Here is a 16,444-nt window from a genome sequence, read left to right as displayed (position 1 = left end):
ACCCTCTTCAGTGCCAATCCCTTGGGAACTGAAATTGATAGTCACCAAATCATGTAGTATTAGAGCAGGACAAATCTTTGGAAAGTAACTAGGTTGGGAATCTGAGTAACAGAAAGGGTGACTTGCCCAAGGTTATCCAGTTCCTCTGGCAGGCTACATAGTGTCGCACAGAGTCAGACACAACTGAGGCGACTTGGCACAAGCACACACACCCAGTTTGTCAGTAGTAGAACAGAGATGAGAATACAGGTGTCCTGTCAAGCCCAGCTTCTTTAAAAAAAAAAAAAATTTTATTTAAGTAATTGATTTATCTGGCTGCAAGAGGTCTTAGTTGTGGCATGCAGGATCTTTTAGTTGCTGCATATGAACTCTTTTTTTTTTTTTTTTTCGTGTGAACTCTTATTAATAGTGGTATGTGGGATCTAGACTGAACCCAGGCCCCCTGCATTGGGAGCATAACGTCTTAGCCACTGGACCACCAAGGAAATCCCTTGCCCAGCTTCTTTTGCTATACAAACTGTTCTAGAAGCCTCTGCTGACAAAGTAGCCTATAAATTGTGAGACCGGTCTTAGACAGTTTCCTCTAATGTAATGTAAACTCTCCAGATCCTTCTTGTCTGATCCTCAGCAGTTGCTATGAAAAACTGTTTCTCATCCCCTTAGCTTTCTCCTTTCAGTTCCCTCTTCGCTTTATCATACACCACTCTAACAGACGGAGCCCTGGCCAGGATAGGGAAGATTTATCAGCTTCCCAGTTCTGTGTTTTTTATAGAACCCCGGATCCAGTTGCCTGTTTTAGTCCAACCCTGAAGTGCTGACTCATACGTAACTTGAGGCCCCATATTCTTTTCCCCTCAATCCTTTCCTTTCTTTGTTCTGCATCTTCTTTTCTCATTTTTTCAATTCTTTCCTCTCTGTCTCCTTTCTGATTTGTCACTTTCACTGTCTGCTGGCACCTGACCTACCACCCAATCTTATACTCCTATCTCTAATGTATCCCCACAGTTGTCATGACTCAGAACTTTGGGGTGAGCACTGTTCTAGGCACTGACGGGAGAACCAAAAGAAAGCTGAGCCCCCAATCTGCCTGCAGAGTCAGGGCATATTTTGTCATTCTGGAACATTTTTAAAGCCCTCTGTGCCTCTGAATATAGCAAATATGCGTGGGAGGAGGGACAGACAGGCAGATTAACAGATGGGTAGGTCCTAACATAATCCAAAAAGGATAATGTAAGGCCACTTTCACTTGGCTTAGTTTGTGAACTGATAGAGATGGCAGCAAATGGAAGAACCAGCCCAGAAATCTGGTGAAATCCAACTCAGGCCCTATAACTGCCTTTCCCCTAGAAGGCTTAATTACAAATAAAAAGACACAGGGTGTTATGTATATTCAATTTTATTTGCTTTTCCACATCTGGCTCAATAGTCTCTTAGACTGGTTTTTTCCTTAATGGCCTCAAGTTCTGCTGTCAGTCCCTGAATCATCTTGGGAAGGCCGCTGGACTCAGGAAGATGTTCAGTTGCTGGCAATGGCCTAAAGGAAAAACCGGTTATATCCAGTCAGCAACTTCTGCTCACCTCCTTTCTTTTTTCTTCAGGGCTCCTAGTTGAGTATGGCCCTGTACTGGGTTTATGGGGAGTTGTGAGGGTGGGAGGCAGGAAGTAATTCTTAACTGGGCCAGGACAATTCAGTGCTATAAGCACATACTCGGAACTTAGTGGCAGACCTTGAACTGGTTGTAAGTCAAGGTTCATGCCACAGGACTCCAGAATGTGTTTGAAGCCTGGAGGGCACAGGTGGGATGGTGTGAGGCTCTACCACCAGGTCAGTGTAGGTACATTCTCACCTAGCACTCAAGCACTGTTTAAGGTGGTAAAACCTCTTGCCAAATGGTAGAGCAAATTCTCATGATGCCCTTAGAAAGAACTGGTGGGGGAGAATGTTAGTGCCTATTCCCTTGCCTGGAGTGTGCAGGCCTTTCTGAAGCCATTTTCCCCTTGGCCTTGACTTGGACAGCCGTGATAGGCACCTGGTTCAGGCCTGCTGTTGCCACCTTCCTCTAAGTAGTAAACAATATGGTGAAGCCTGCTTAGTAGGTATGTGAAGAGGAACTCAGGATGGCAACACTATCAGGGGAAAGTTCACTAGAGGGGAAGGGAAAGGGGTAGATAACTATTTGAAGGTGGTGAGGAAGATGATGGCTTCTCCTGACCAACTTTTTGCTCCCCACCCCAGTCAACGCGTGAATCTCCAGGTGACTGTATTTCATCCCATCATTTGAGAGGACTCACATTATTTATCCAAGAGATGTAAGCAGAGACCCGGGTGAAGACTGTGGGCTTCTTGGCGACATTACAGCCCAGGCTGGATACAAAGCTGGTCACACCATGGACAGCATACTGGCCATTCACCAAGCAGTGAAGGGGGCCCCCAGAATCACCCTGTGGGGAAGAGAAGCAGAGTCCTAAAACTCCAGATCTTTGGATCTTTGGGCCTTTGTTTCTGCTTACACCCTACCCACCCACATCACTGTTTATAAATCCTGTACTCTATAAAAGCTCCAATTGAAATCCCTACTTCCTTCGTATCCCCACTTTCTAAACAATTATAGTACTTCTTCCTTTCTTTCGCAGCATGTTTGTCGTGTTCTGCCTTGTGTTTTGGTTTCATAATTTGTTTCTAACTCCCACGCTTATCTGTGATCTTCTTGAGACAGGAACTACATCTTGCTGATATTTTCCGCTCTGCAATGCTAGCCTAGAACTTTGAATGTCTTAAGTTCAATAGCTATTACTGACTTAAATTGAACCTACAGTGGGGGGAAATAGGGTGTTCTAATGATTTATCTACCCCCAAGCATTCAGACCAATGGGTCTAATTAGACAGCATTTAGATAACAGGGTAGGTAGTCAAAACATGTTAAACTAAACTGAGGTAAAGAGAAGAGAAAGTGCTGTATTGGGTAGTGGTTACGTGCTTGGGCTCAGAATCGGAAGAATCTGAGTTTACAGATTATGACCTTGATACTCTTTTCCTTACTCAGTTCCCAGATGTCAGTTCTGTGATTCCAGACATAAAATTGGAAGCTATTTCACTGAAGAATCTGACCAGCACAAGAGGGAAGACTTTGAGGTACTATCGTTAGAAGTCCTCCAATGAAACGGCCTAGCCAGATCACCTGACAAAGCAGTTCCCTATAGATGAACGCCACCTATGGCTCAGAGGTACCTATCAGCTTGCCACTGTCCTACTCTGAAATGAGAGCAGATGGTCAAGGATGACCAAACATCTAAGAAAGTGTTGGTCGCTCAGTCGTGTCTGACTCTTTGCGACCCCATGGACTGTAGCCCTCCAGGCTCCTCTGTTCATGAGATTCTTCTCCAGGCAAGAATTATGGAGTGGGTTGCCATTTCCTTCTCCAGGGGATCTTCCCAACCCAGGCATCGAACCCGGGTCTCCTGCATTGCAGGCAGACTCTTTACCATCTGGGTCACCAGGGAAGAAAGCCTCAATATAAAGATAAAGATCCTGAGTGAAGTAAGTCAGACACAGAAAGACAAATATCATATGATATCACTTATATGTGGAATCTAAAACAGAAATAGAGTCACAGATGTAGAAAGCAAACTTATGATTATCAGGGGAGAGAGAAATGGGTGGGGAGGGAAAATAGGGAGATTGGGATTGACATATATACAGTACTATATGTAAAATAGGTAACTAATAAGAACCTACTGTACAGCACAGGGAACTTCTCAATATTCTGTAATGGCCCATGTGGGAAAAGAATGAAGAAAAAAGTGAATATATGTATAACTGATTCTACTTTGTGTATACCTAAAACTCACACAACATTGTAAATTACCTATACTCCAATAAAAATTTTTTTAAAAAATTAAAAAAATAAAGATCAAAATAAAGAGAAAGAAATAAACCAAAAATGAAGACAACCAAGATTATGCAGGGAGAAGACTACAAACAATAAAACTATATAAGTATTATATCCATGATATAAGAAGAGCAAGCTATTAGAGCATTCAGAAAACAAAAAGCCTTTGGAAACATGAATATGATGGTAGAAATGAAATATTAGGCTAGGAGATAGACAAACTATATAGAGAGAAAATAAGAAAATAGGAGAACCAGTTTAGGAGGTGGATTGTGAATAACAGGAATTCTAGAAACAAAAAATGAAAACAGAGGGGAGGAAATCATCAATAAATAAACATTTTCAGAACCAAAGGTCTGGAGTTTCCAGGATGAAAAAACTCACTGTCCCTCAAAATGAATGCAAATAGACCCATACCAAGACACAGAACACCAGGGTCAACAGAAGATAAAATAGGTCAGTTATAAATTAGTGGAGAGTTTAAGGCTGAACTGGTGATGAGTTGAGTATGTTGTTGGTTGTTGTCTGGTCAATAAGTTTTGTCCAACTCTTTGTGACCCCATGGACTGCAGCACGCCAGACTTCCCTGTCCTTCACTATCTCCCAAAGTTTGCTCAAACTCATGTCGATTGAGTTAGTGATCCCATCCAACCATCTCATCCTCTGTCGTCGTCTTCTCCTTCTGCTCTCAATCTTTCCCAGCATCAGGGTCTTTTCCATTGAGTCAGCTCTTCTCATCAGGTGGCCAAAGTATAGGAGTTTCAGCTTCAGCATCAGTCCTTCCAATGAATATTCAGGGTTGGTTTCCTTTAGGACTGACTGGTTTGATCTTTTTGCTGTCCAAGCGACTCTCAAGTCTTCTTCAGCACCACAATTCAAAAGGATCATTTCTTTGGCGCTCAACCTTCTTTATTGTCCAATTTTCACATCTGTGTGACTACGGCAAAAGTCACAGCTTTGACTATATGGACCTTTGTTAGCAAAGTAATGCCTCTGCTTTTTAATATGCCATCTAGGTTTGCCATAGCTTTTCTTCCAAGGAGCAAGTGTCTTTTGATTTCACGGCTGCAGTCACCATCTGCAGTGATTTTTAAGCACAAGAAAATAAAATCTGCCAGTTTCCATTTTTTCCCCATCTATTTGCCATGAATATATATTTTATGCAAATTTTGAAAGACAATGATTAACTCTAGGGAAAACAAAATTATTCAGGGAATAGCATTTTACATAATTATAATAAATACTAAATGTTAGTTTAAGAGAAATTATTTAGGGAGGTTGGGGTGGGGATCAGAAAAATTCATGCTTGAAGGGCAAGTATAAATGTGTAAAGGAAGAGAAGTCCCATATCTTGCATAATGCTTGAAGTGAAAAATTAAGTAGCAATATAAGTATACGCTTCCAGAGAGCTGGAGGTAGACATAAAAGAAGTCAACTCAAGAGTTAAAAGTAGTCCCCTCTAGGGAGGGAGAACTCCAGGTCAAAGAAGAAACACATGATTGTTCTTTCCCACTATCAAGCCTCAGAGTTTTATTTGCCACCTTAAACAAAGTCATCATTCAATGAAAACAACAACAACAAAAAAAAGAACTAGGGAAAGAGACCAAAAGTTCAAATTGGGGCTAATTTTTTTTTTTTTTTTAAGGAAGTAGCTGTACCCCACCCTAACTATGTTTGGGTAAAGAAGATGGTTATTCTTTTTATAAAAAGAAAGATATATATTCCTTTAGGTTATTGTACTCAATACAAAACAATTTAAATATCTTCCACCTAAATTCTAATAGGGATTTGAAAGTATTTCTAAACTAGAGGAATGGAAGGTAATTGAATTGTGTACCGTATTTCTGTCTTATGCTAATTGACCTGAAAAGAAACAAAAGCTCTGTAGTGAAGGAGGATATGGCTGAGGATTTTAGGGCAGAAGGAAGAGCTGGGAGAGAGCTCAGTGGGAGTGGGTAGATTGAGGTGAGAGGCGTTTAGTGAATCCCCTCTGAGGATATTGGCGAGGGACACAGAAATCTGAAAGCCCCAAAACCGAGACACAATATTTGGGAAATTCCATTGGGAAGGGACTATGGAGACACAATGGCCTCAGAGAATATCTGATTTGCAGTGTCAGCCAGAAGGAAAGTACTCTAGTTTTTCAGAGTTCAAGACTTTGAGAGAGAGCAGGGGAAAGTGAATTAAACTCAGAAAGGTTAAACCTTCAGAGGTTATAGGTGAGGCTGGCTGATGAGGAACTGGAAGAATTTAACTTCTGTGTTTGTCTTCATTTATTTATTTATTCATTTGGCTGCACTGGGTCTTAGTTGTGACATGTGGAATCTAGTTCTCTGACCAAGGATCGAACCCAGAGCCCCCTGTATTCAGAGCGCTGAGCCTTAGCCGCTAAACCACCAGGGAAGTCCCGCATCTTTTCTTTTGCCCTAACTTGCAGGTAGCGTTCCCAGGATACAGGACTTTTAGATGTGGACAAAAAAAATGTTGCCTGCTGTGTCAGTAAACAAAGTGTTGCCTGCTATTCTGGGAAACAATGAATGTTGCCCACTATCAAGCCACCTGCCCCCGCAGCTGCTTTCCACATCCTGAAGGGATTTCAGGATGGCGAAAAATGATACTGACCCTAGATAGTTACAATGAATATCAAAGGGCTGGTTTCTATGAGCCCAGACTCTTGCATCTTCCCATACAGAGAAAAGCACTGAAACCATTCACTTGAGATGTCTGTTTCTTGTTATTGGCAGTAATCTTTGATGGCTGACTGTTTTTTTCCCCCCCAGCAAAAATTCTAACATCCCTTGGCTCCTTCCTTACCTCTTTGCAACTGTTCCTCTGAGCTGTCTGAGAGGGTGTCTTCCAGGCTATAATCTTCAGTAAGTTCATCCAATAAAACAAAACTCTTAACTTGTAAGTTGTGTGGTTTTGGGTTTTTTTTCAGCTGACCCTGGGGAAGTCCTGGGAAAACTGGGATGAGTTGGTCACCTTACTTTCATAGTACTAAGTGCTCACCAAAAAAACCTTTAATTTTTGATTCTACTATTTCAGCCAGCCTATCAGTCTCCTTCTGGCTTCTCTTCCTCCTCCACCTAGCTTAGAGCTTGCATTTGATCTGCAATACTGTCTTTATGTTTCAATAATGCATGAAAACCCAGCCCTGAGCTAATCCATTCCCTACAACTAGATCTTTGAATGGAGTGAATAATTTACCCATATGATTACTGCATGGTCTCTAACCTCAGCCTATCAGCAACATCATGGAGGCCAGTCTTTCTCCATTCATCTTAATTAATCCAAATCCATCCAACCCTTTTACCCCTTCATTTCCCACATTTAATTTGACTCCTAGTTCATGCGTAAATAGAAGCAATTACAGAACACCCACCAAATTTGAGCTACTCAGCCTGCACATTCTTTCATATCCATGCATGTTTCTGTGTCCCTCTTCTATTCAAAGCCAGCTCCACCCGTGTTCTTGGTTCATCTCTTCCTTCCCCTCTGGGATCTTGCTGTGCTGTGCTGTGCTTAGTCGCTCAGTCATGTCCGACTCTCTGCAACTCCATGGACTGTAGCCTGCCAGGCTCCTCTGTCCATGGGGATTCTCTAGGCAAGAATACTAGAGTGGGTTGCCATGCCCTCCTCCAGGGTATCTTCCCGACCCAGGGATTGAACCCATGTCTCCTGCATTGTAGGCAGATTCTTTACCAGCTGAGCTACCCCTGGGGTGGCCCCTGGGGTCTTGCATCATCCATTTATTCCCTTTCTCTGACTCTACAGGATCCTTTCTGCTCTGCCCAGAAATACACTCAGTTTTCTTCGATCTTAAAAGATGCACCTGCTCCACGACTTTCATCCTCCTGAAAGCTACCGGACTTTTAAATTCCTCTTTCATCCAAGATTCTTGAAAGAGTATTCTATGTTTCTTGCTATTTCTTATTGCCTCTTCATGTGTTACCTTTCAATCAAGCTTCTGTCCTCATCACTCCACTGAAACTGTTCTGGCCATAGTTACCAGTGATCTGTCAACTGCCGAAGAAGCTACTTTCATTTATGCACTGTGGCTCCTGGCTTCACTGTATGCTATGTGATGACCTGTCAGTATTTCCTGAGAGTTTGTAAAACCCTTATTACTATGGTTTCCTCTTACTTCTTAGATCCTTATGGATCCTTTGTCCTCCACCTATCCCTGAAGCACTCAACTATTTCTGTTATCACAGTTCTTCCCCCAAATCACTGTTTTATTTTCTTTTTTCCTCATTTTACCACTTTTCCCTGAGGAGTAGGGAGTAGAGGGAGGGAGAGTTTGAGGGATCTCATTTCCTGTTGAACTTATCTCCTGCCCAGTTTTCTCCTCCAGGCTCTACTCTCTTTATATCTGGTTTCTTACCAGTTAAACTATAGCTGAATGTCCCACTGAGATCTCAGACTCAATTTGTCCAGAACCATATTCATCACTTTCCCTCCGAAATCCTAGAAATCTTGTCTCATTGGAGGCTGCAAACCCCTCCCCCAAATCACTTAACTGAGGTGCCTGGAAGTCACTGCTGCTCCTCCACCTCCCTCCTCTCCACTGTGCTAACTCGGACCCTCAGATTTCTTGCCTAGATAATTGAAACAGTCTCCTAAGCAGTCTCCCTGCTAATTTTGCCCTCTTCAAATACACGCTTACCTTATCATCAGAGAGTGATTTTAAAAGGCAAATCTGCTCACGCTGTTCTCCTGTTTAAAACTCTTGAGGGGTTTCCCAGTGCCTAAGATAAAGTGCATGTCCCAAGCATGCTATTTGAATGAAGGCCCAAGTCCTGTGGCTCCTACCCGTCTCTAGTGTCATCTCTTGACATTCCCTAGAATGGTAATAGTTTATGTTGCAGCCCAGAGGTCAGCACATTTTTTTTTTGTAAAGAGCCAAAGAGTAAGTATCTCAGGCTTTGCAGGTCATACTGTCCCTCTCGCAACTGTTCATCCCCATGAAAGCAGCCATAAACAATGTCATGAACAAGTCTAACTGCATTCCAGGGAAACCTTCTTTTTAAAACAAACATTGAAATTTTATATTTTTCATGTGTCGTAGCATATTCTTCCTTTTTAAATTTTTTCCCAACCATTAAAAAAAATATAAAAAACATTCTTAGCTCACGGGCCACACAAGAAACAGAATCAGCAAGTTGGGTGCTGGAGACTGTGAGCCCTGACCGCTGCTGTAGCTGAAGGGAATGCCTTATAATTCTCTGTGTGTTCTAGGTTCTTAGCCCATGTCTTTCTTCACGTTCTCTCTCTCTGAATATTTTTTCCTCTTTTTTCTTGCCTGGCTTTCTGTTTAAACTTCATGACTCACTACGAACTCTAGCTTCTCAGGGAAGGAAAGTCTTCTGACACCAACAGGTAGAGAGGGGAGTATCTGTTTTTTGGATTCCTGTATCACCTTTAGGCATGTCTTTATGATAACACTTAGCCACACTGTAGACGTTCTGTCCTATGTCTGCTCTTTCCATTCCTCCACTAGACTGTGTTTATATTCATCTTTGTATCTCTTGTATTTTTGGTACAAAGATGAATCAAACACAGTGACTAGCATTTAGCAGATAATCAAGAACTTTTATTGGACTGCAGTACCAAATCTGTAAGATGGTGTATTGTTGATTGATCTTGTGTAAATAGAAGATGATTTATACATATATATAATTTTATAATAGTTTATATATATACTATTATAAAGCTATTTAGTGTACTTTCCCCTACCATATTTACCTGTATATATATTGCTATCAATACTACTGGGTCAAAAGGGTGGTGGTAGAGGAGCTATAAGAAAAATTAGGGTCAGGACTTCCCTGAATGGCTAAGACTCTGAGCTCCCAATGTAGGGGGCCTGGGTTTGATCCCTGGTCAGGGAACTAGATCCCACATACTGAAACTGGGAGTTGACATGCCACAACTAAAGATCCCAGACAGAAGATCTCACCTGTTACAACTAAGACCTGGCTCAGTCAAATAAATAAACAGAATATTAAAAAAAAAAAAGAAAGAAAGAAAAATTGGGGTTGATGGGAGGGAAGCTACCCTGTACACAGTGACAACCACTAATCCAGGCCTAGCCCTACCGCAGCCATTAAAAGTCTAAGGCACCAATAACTTCTAAAGGACACACATATACCAACACAAATGTTAGGCCACATACAAAGTTTTGAGGTGAGGGCATCAGGCAGGCAAGATGAATTTTAAGTTTCCTTTCAACTTTGAGATTCCTCGAATACAGACTTATCAGCACAGAATAATTCTCATCCAGACACTAGACTAGAAAGTTGAGTCTGTATTTACGGGTGGGAGTAGGTGTGGAATAGGAGGTGGGGAAATGGTAGGGGGTGAGAGGCAGAGAAGAGAGGGAGCTGGGGTGAGACTTCGGACACTCTGAGCCTGTGTTCACCTGGCATCCAGCACGAACTCCGTCTCCTCCAGCGCACACCATGGTGGTCTTCACGGTGGAGCCCCAGTAGGAGGAGCTGGAGCAGGTGGCGTAGTCCACGGAGGGCAGGTAAGCCTGCTGCAGGGTCTGGGCCAGCTGCCCATTGGCTGAACAGCACACACAACTTTAGAGGTCAGCCCCAGATGCTGTGCAGGGAAAACCTTCCACACCTGGCCAAACTTTCCCAAGCTCTGATGAAAGCTGAGGTCAGGGTAAGCTCCTTTTCTCTGCCATGTCATAGATGTCCTCTTGTTTCTCTTTAGGTGAAAGGTACAGGCACCTTCCTTGACTAGTATTCCCAGATTCCAAACCACTAACTCATGACTACTTTAGTTAAGTAACTAGAATGGTCTTATTGTTAATAACTCATCTGTCTGTCCTGCTTCCTTACACCATAAACCCCATGGAGTAGAACTGGAACTGTGCAGCCTTCTTTCCATTTCTTAAGAACTTAGTGCAGTTTTCCTTTATCTGATTTTTTTTTTGTGTGTGGATCCTTACAACAACACTTTCATGTTATATACAGATCAGGGAATTGAATCACAATGACATTAAGTGAAGCAAGAGCAAAGCTGGATTAGAAGCATGTCTGTCTCAGTCCCAGGTTTTCCCAGTAGACTGTTGCTCACAGCAAGACCTCACCTCTCCTGCAGAGCTCAGATCCTGCCCAGTGGCTCTCAGCTTTCTGCACCAGGCCTGCTGTCTCTTCCCTTGTTAACCATCTCTGCTCATAGCCTCTCCCACCTTTCCGTGTCATCCAGTGACTTTTCCTTCCAGTAATCCTCCCATGATTGACCAGAAGAAGGCTGAGGCCTCCTGTGCCTTGACTTCTTTGGACCTGCAACCACCCCTGGCTCTTTCACTCCAACCCACAGCCCGGTGATTTGTCTATGGAGGTAGCATGATGCTGTAGTGACCACAAAAGTGGGAGCCAAGATACCGGCATTCGGGCCCCAGCTAACCAGGTACTAACTAGTCACTATCTAGTCATGTGACCTTGAACAAAATCTTTACTTTCTTTGGGCCTCAGTTTCCTCATATATAAAATGAGAGGCTAGTAAAAAATACTCTCTGAAGTAAGGCCTTATTTTTTTTGTTGCTAAGAGTCTGTGAATCTCTGAATTGACTGTTGCATGGCTTGTTCTTAGGTTGATTTCACCCACCAGTTATTTTATCTCTGGTGGTTCCTCTGGTTCCTGGCCTCCGGCTCTGAACACTTAGGACCACAAAACAAGGGCTGCAGAAGCTCAGCTACCTAGTCAGTATCCATGTGGGGGATGGATGATGCCAGTGCAGGCAACTTACTCTTAGTCCTGCCCCAGCCTGTGATGTAGCAGGGCGTGTTGTTAGCCAGGATGGTTCCTGACTGTGGCAGAACACCCAGCTGGACATAGCTGTTGAGGGTAGCACTTTGGGCCAGGCGCAGCACTGCGATGTCGTAACTGCGGGTAGAAAGGAGATTGCTTGCTCACAGGACCGGAACTTCCTTCAGCTCAGCATAGGGATAAGCCCTCCCTAAGCTTTGTGTCCCCACAGGATCGGAAACCAGTGACTACGAAGAAGGAGAGGACTCGCCAAGCTTCAAACTTGAGGAATTGCGTATTTGGGGTCTAGGATATTCTATGTGTAACAGCAGCCCCTGCTGGTGAGGTCTTGGCACGGTCACTAGTTCTTATTTGCAGCCCTGGGGAGTGAAGCTCTTTTCTGAGTGGAGGGCTGTGATCTTGGTAGTGGAGAAGAGTTCTCAAATGAGAAAGACCTAAGATGCTTTGCAGATATACCCCAGTTACTGGAGCCCAATCCCACTCCCACACTCTATAGACTGGCCACCCTTTTAACCACTTCCTTTACAAAAGTTTACAGCTCAGTCTTGCTGAAGTTTTCTTACTATAAGATTCATTTTTAGGAAGTCCGTTTTTGCTAATGGTGGTGGTATAGTAGCTAAGTCGTGTCTGACTCTCACGACCCCACGGACTGTAGCCTGTCAGGCTCCTCTGTCCATGGGATTCTCCAGGCAAGAAAACTGGAGTGGGTTGCCATTTCCTCCTCCAGGGGATCTTTGTGACCCAGGGATGGAACTCAGGTCTCCTGCATTGCAGGCAGATTTTTTACCAACTGAGCTACAAGGAAAGCCTTTTGCTAATGGAGTCTGTGCCATAAAATGAATAATAAATAACAATAGAAACAGGAACATTGAACTCTGCAGAGAAGGAGCTTCAGGGGATCCAATAATGCAGACCAGCCCAGATCAAACAAATCCCAAAGACCTTCAAATGTTCTCAAGCCCTAGTGTGTGCTCAGTCATGTCCAACCCTTTGCAGCCCCATGGACTGTAGCCCATCAGGCTCCTCTGTCCATGGGATTTTCCAGGCAAGAATACTGGAGTGGGTTGCCATTTCCTCTTCCAGGGGATCTTGCTGACCCAGGAATCGAACCCACATCCCCTGTGTCTCCTGTATTGCAGGCAGATTCTTTACCACTTGAGCCACTGGGGAAGCCCCCCAGCATCTTAATTCTCAAAGTCCTCCTGGATGAATGTGAAGGAAGCCCAGACCCTGTGGCTGGGCAGCTAGCCCCCCACCTCCCAGTCCCAGGCCAGCGCCACCTTGCCCTACCCTGCAGCCACGTTATTGCTGTTCCAGGACGGGTGCACCACGATCTTCTGCACGCTGATGTACTGCTCGGTGCCATCGTTCTGGCTCAGGTTGTGGTCTCCCAGCACCACACGGAAGGTCAGTTGGCTGAAGGGAGAGAGGGAACCCCTGAGTGAGCCTTTTTTTCCTCCTCTCAGAGAAAAGTCGGGAAGGCATCTTCCATCTCATTTTTAGGACAGGAACTCATCTTTTCTGGCCCAGGCAGAGGGAATATGGAAGACCCTGGGAGATGAAGAAGTAACTAGCCCTCTCATCCCCAATTTGCTAACTTGTGGAAGTGACAAAAACTACTATCAGCTTCATTTCCCCAATATCAGAGGCTGAATATCTCATAACTTGGGAGAAGTGTGGTGGGCATAAATGAAAGAATGTCTCTCAGACCACAAAGGGATGTTGAGAGGTATATAAACTTCTAGACCAAGAGTTCTTAAAACATGGTCCCTGGACCAGCAGCATCAGTAGAACCTGGAAACTTGCTAGAAATGCCGATTATCAGGACTCAGCCTGGAGTTCTCTATCAGGAACTCTACTGGGTGGGGCCCAGCAATCTGTGCCTTGTAGGTGATTCTGATACATGCTCAAATTTAAGAACCATTGCTCAAGATAAATATGAAAAAATGGTTACCAATCAGGCATTGACTAGTACTTAAATATTTATCTACTTAATCTTCACAATAATTCTACAAAGTAGGTATTATTACCCCATTAGAGATAAGAGAGTAAGAGCTTAGGGAGCTAAGTAAGCCATCCAAGTTCACATAGCTAGAAGAAGGTGGGACTGGATTTGAACGTGAACTTATCTAATGCCAGGCTTTGAAAAGTACAGTTTGTACTTTTCATCTTACTATCTCCCTGCAGGCCCCCAAACTCCTTAAGTCTTGTCCTGAGAGGTCCAGGATACATATTCCTCTAGAAGGACCAGATTCTTCTCCTCCCAGGGGCTCAGAAAAGCTGGCTTGTTTTTCTCACCTATCCACACAGTGAGCAGCTGTCATCACCCAGTTCTGTTTGATGAGGGTGCCGCCACAGGTGTGATACCAGGAACTTCCAGACTTGTACTGGAGGGAAATCTAGACGGGGAGAGAAGAAAAGAGGAATAGGTTGGTGTTTTTAAAAAAACTTTGTCCCAAACCAAGATCTCCTTAAACTCCTGCCGTCCCTCAAAATATCTGCCAACCATTTGGGCTACACATACAGTGCTTTTGGCATCATTACACTAGGTTGTTGCAAAGGGCCAAGAACCCAGGTCCTTCTACCTCGATTGCCTCTTGGAAAGGAAATGTAGCCATGGAATTGCTCTATCACCTAATCCACAAGCCGAGGTCCCCAGATCTCCCCTCCAGTGTTTTCAAGATACACCCTGGCCCTTCATTCGGCGGATGCTTAGAAACGCCGCTGGAGCCTTCGTTTTAATCAGTTCACGCCTCCTCCTTTGGTGGCTCTTATCACACACAATAACTCTACTCCTGAAAATGGAGGCTCAAACTTTTGTAAATTGGGTTTAATTCAGAATTAATTGCAGTGATTCCTCTCGAAGTATGGCTATTCACCAGTCAGTTTGCCAGTTTTACACAATTAGAATTGCTGAAATCAAAGCCTAGCCCTATTTTGAAAGTGGAAACTCTTTAAACAGCCACATAAACAAGGGGCTCTAGCTGGGGGCAGGGTGTGTTCACATGTGACACACACTGCATGGAGGGGGCTGTGTGTGTGTGTGTGAAGGTGTGTTGCATCTATGTGAGTCTGGCATACAGTCTTGCTAGTGTGGTCAAAGTGGTATCGCTGGGAGCGTACATGAGGTTTGTGTTTGTGTGTGTGCCTGGGAAACTGAGTGTGGTCGGTGTTTTTGCATTTAGAGAAAAACTCCTTTTGCATTTAGAAAAAAACTCCTAAGCCTGGTCCCATTCATCTTCAACATCTAGAATCCAGGCAGCTGGAGAACTTCCTGTAGATAAGGATATGCACACATATACATAACAATGTATATCAGGGCACAAGCAACTCTTATTTCATTGGCAGTCTGGGGCTGTGCAGGAACACCCACCTGAGAGGGCCAAGAATTCTTCGAGACCGCAGTCCCTCCAACTACCCGGGCGTTGGTTTCTGGAAAGTCCTGGGTGCCGTGTCCTTTGTGGAGCAGAAGAAAAGTGAGTGATGACTAAGCGTGGGGTCAGCTCAGGGTGGGAGGGCGGGAGGCAGTTGTGCTTTGTCTGCAAACTCACAGTTCCTCCCAGCAAATGAGGGGCCCAGCTGTGAGTTCCCTGGGTCCCTTTGGAAAGCAGGGAAGTCCAAGTGCCTTCTGCTTCCCCTACGTGTCCCCAGAGCTCTGACCCATTTCACACAGCCACCAGGACCCAGTGGTCTCAGCCTCGCTCAGGGTCTCTACCCCTCGCCTCACCCCCACCTGCCCGCACACAGAGCTTTAGCTGGAGTCCCCAGGGGGGAAAGCAGTACATACGCCCCGAGGCGCCTGCTGAGGATGTCTTCCTGTCCTCGGGGATGATGGGGGAGTCTGGGGCCTGGAAGAGGCTCCTCTCTGCTTCAGGAACCTGTCAGCCAGGGGTTCCTGACCTTTTCTATCACGAGCTCCAGGAGAGTAAAGTTTTTGCTAGACACACAGGCAGAGTCTCCTGCTTGCCCCAGGATAAGACCTGGGCTTAGTGAAAGCTTTCGGACCCTCCTGCTCTATCTCCCTCCCTACAGATCTCCGGCCAGATGACCCACTTACCATAAAGGACGAGAGAGGCGAACACCAGCAAGCGCAGCATGTTGCCAGCGAGTAGACCACTGCCCCCTTGCCATGAACCAAGCCCTCTTTATACTCCTTTTATCAGCAGCTTTGCTGACCTTCTTCCTGCCAACTGGCAGGGCTGTGGGTGAAAGGCAGGGAAAATCACAGGTGACATGGAAACACAAATGAAAAGATTTCTTTTCAGGTAAACTAATTTATCTATGATCAAAGACAGAACAAGGCCAGGGCTGAATTAATCATCTGCTTTCAGTTGAAAAGCATCCAACAAACTCTTTACCAGAAATAAGATGGAAAGACAGGACTGGCTTTTCCTTTGGGGTGCTCCCCTCCTAACCTGCCACTGCCTCACTGCCCTCTGGGGCACTGTAAGTGCAGAGACCTACCCCGTGCACCAGAAGGTAGAGGCAAACAGGGCTAGAAGGTCAGCAGAAAGAAGGAAGAGACAGCAGCATCTCCCTGCCCAAAGAAGGAGATGGTCATTCCCCCAGGACACAGGCAGAGGTATAAATGCAGGGCGACAAAAGCAGAGTAGATGCAGTGGAGAGAATTATTATTTTTTTAAGAACAATGTATACCTCCAAATGTTTATTTATTATTCATTTTTTTAAAGGTGTGATTGTGGTGGCAATGGTATCAAATTGTTAATGGGATTTAGTTTCCATTGGATGTATTTTACTTTATGCATTTA

General features: G+C 44.4%; 1 protein-coding gene across 1 annotated transcript; it reads right to left on the bottom strand.

Moving 5' to 3' along the window:
• Positions 1–1,516: 1,516 nt before the first annotated feature.
• CELA1 (chymotrypsin like elastase 1) lies at positions 1,517–15,772 on the bottom strand. The gene is made up of 8 exons (XM_068971749.1): positions 15,733–15,772; positions 15,049–15,131; positions 13,974–14,074; positions 12,966–13,091; positions 11,656–11,792; positions 10,312–10,457; positions 2,293–2,442; positions 1,517–1,534 (listed from the first exon to the last, which is right to left on the bottom strand). Exons 1-8 carry the CDS (start codon positions 15,770–15,772, stop codon positions 1,517–1,519), a joined length of 801 nt encoding a protein of 266 aa, XP_068827850.1.
• Between the last annotated feature and the right edge of the window lie 672 nt (positions 15,773–16,444).

This window comes from Capricornis sumatraensis, chromosome 4, assembly GCF_032405125.1.
Source record: "Capricornis sumatraensis isolate serow.1 chromosome 4, serow.2, whole genome shotgun sequence".
Taxonomy (NCBI): Eukaryota; Metazoa; Chordata; class Mammalia; order Artiodactyla; family Bovidae; genus Capricornis; species Capricornis sumatraensis.
The sequence above is the reverse complement of the archived record's forward strand: the minus strand, read 5'-3'. Positions and strand labels throughout refer to the sequence as shown.

Coding starts and splice junctions, on each gene's coding strand:
- CELA1 (XM_068971749.1), bottom strand. CDS start 15,772: ATGCTGCGCTTGCTGGTGTTCGCCTCTCTCGTCCTTTATG. Junction 13,092..13,973: donor GCTGCTCACTGTGTGGATAG/GTGAGAAAAACA, acceptor CTCTCCCTTCAG/CCAACTGACCTTCCGTGTGG. Junction 11,793..12,965: donor AGCAATAACGTGGCTGCAGG/GTAGGGCAAGGT, acceptor TTCTACCCGCAG/TTACGACATCGCAGTGCTGC.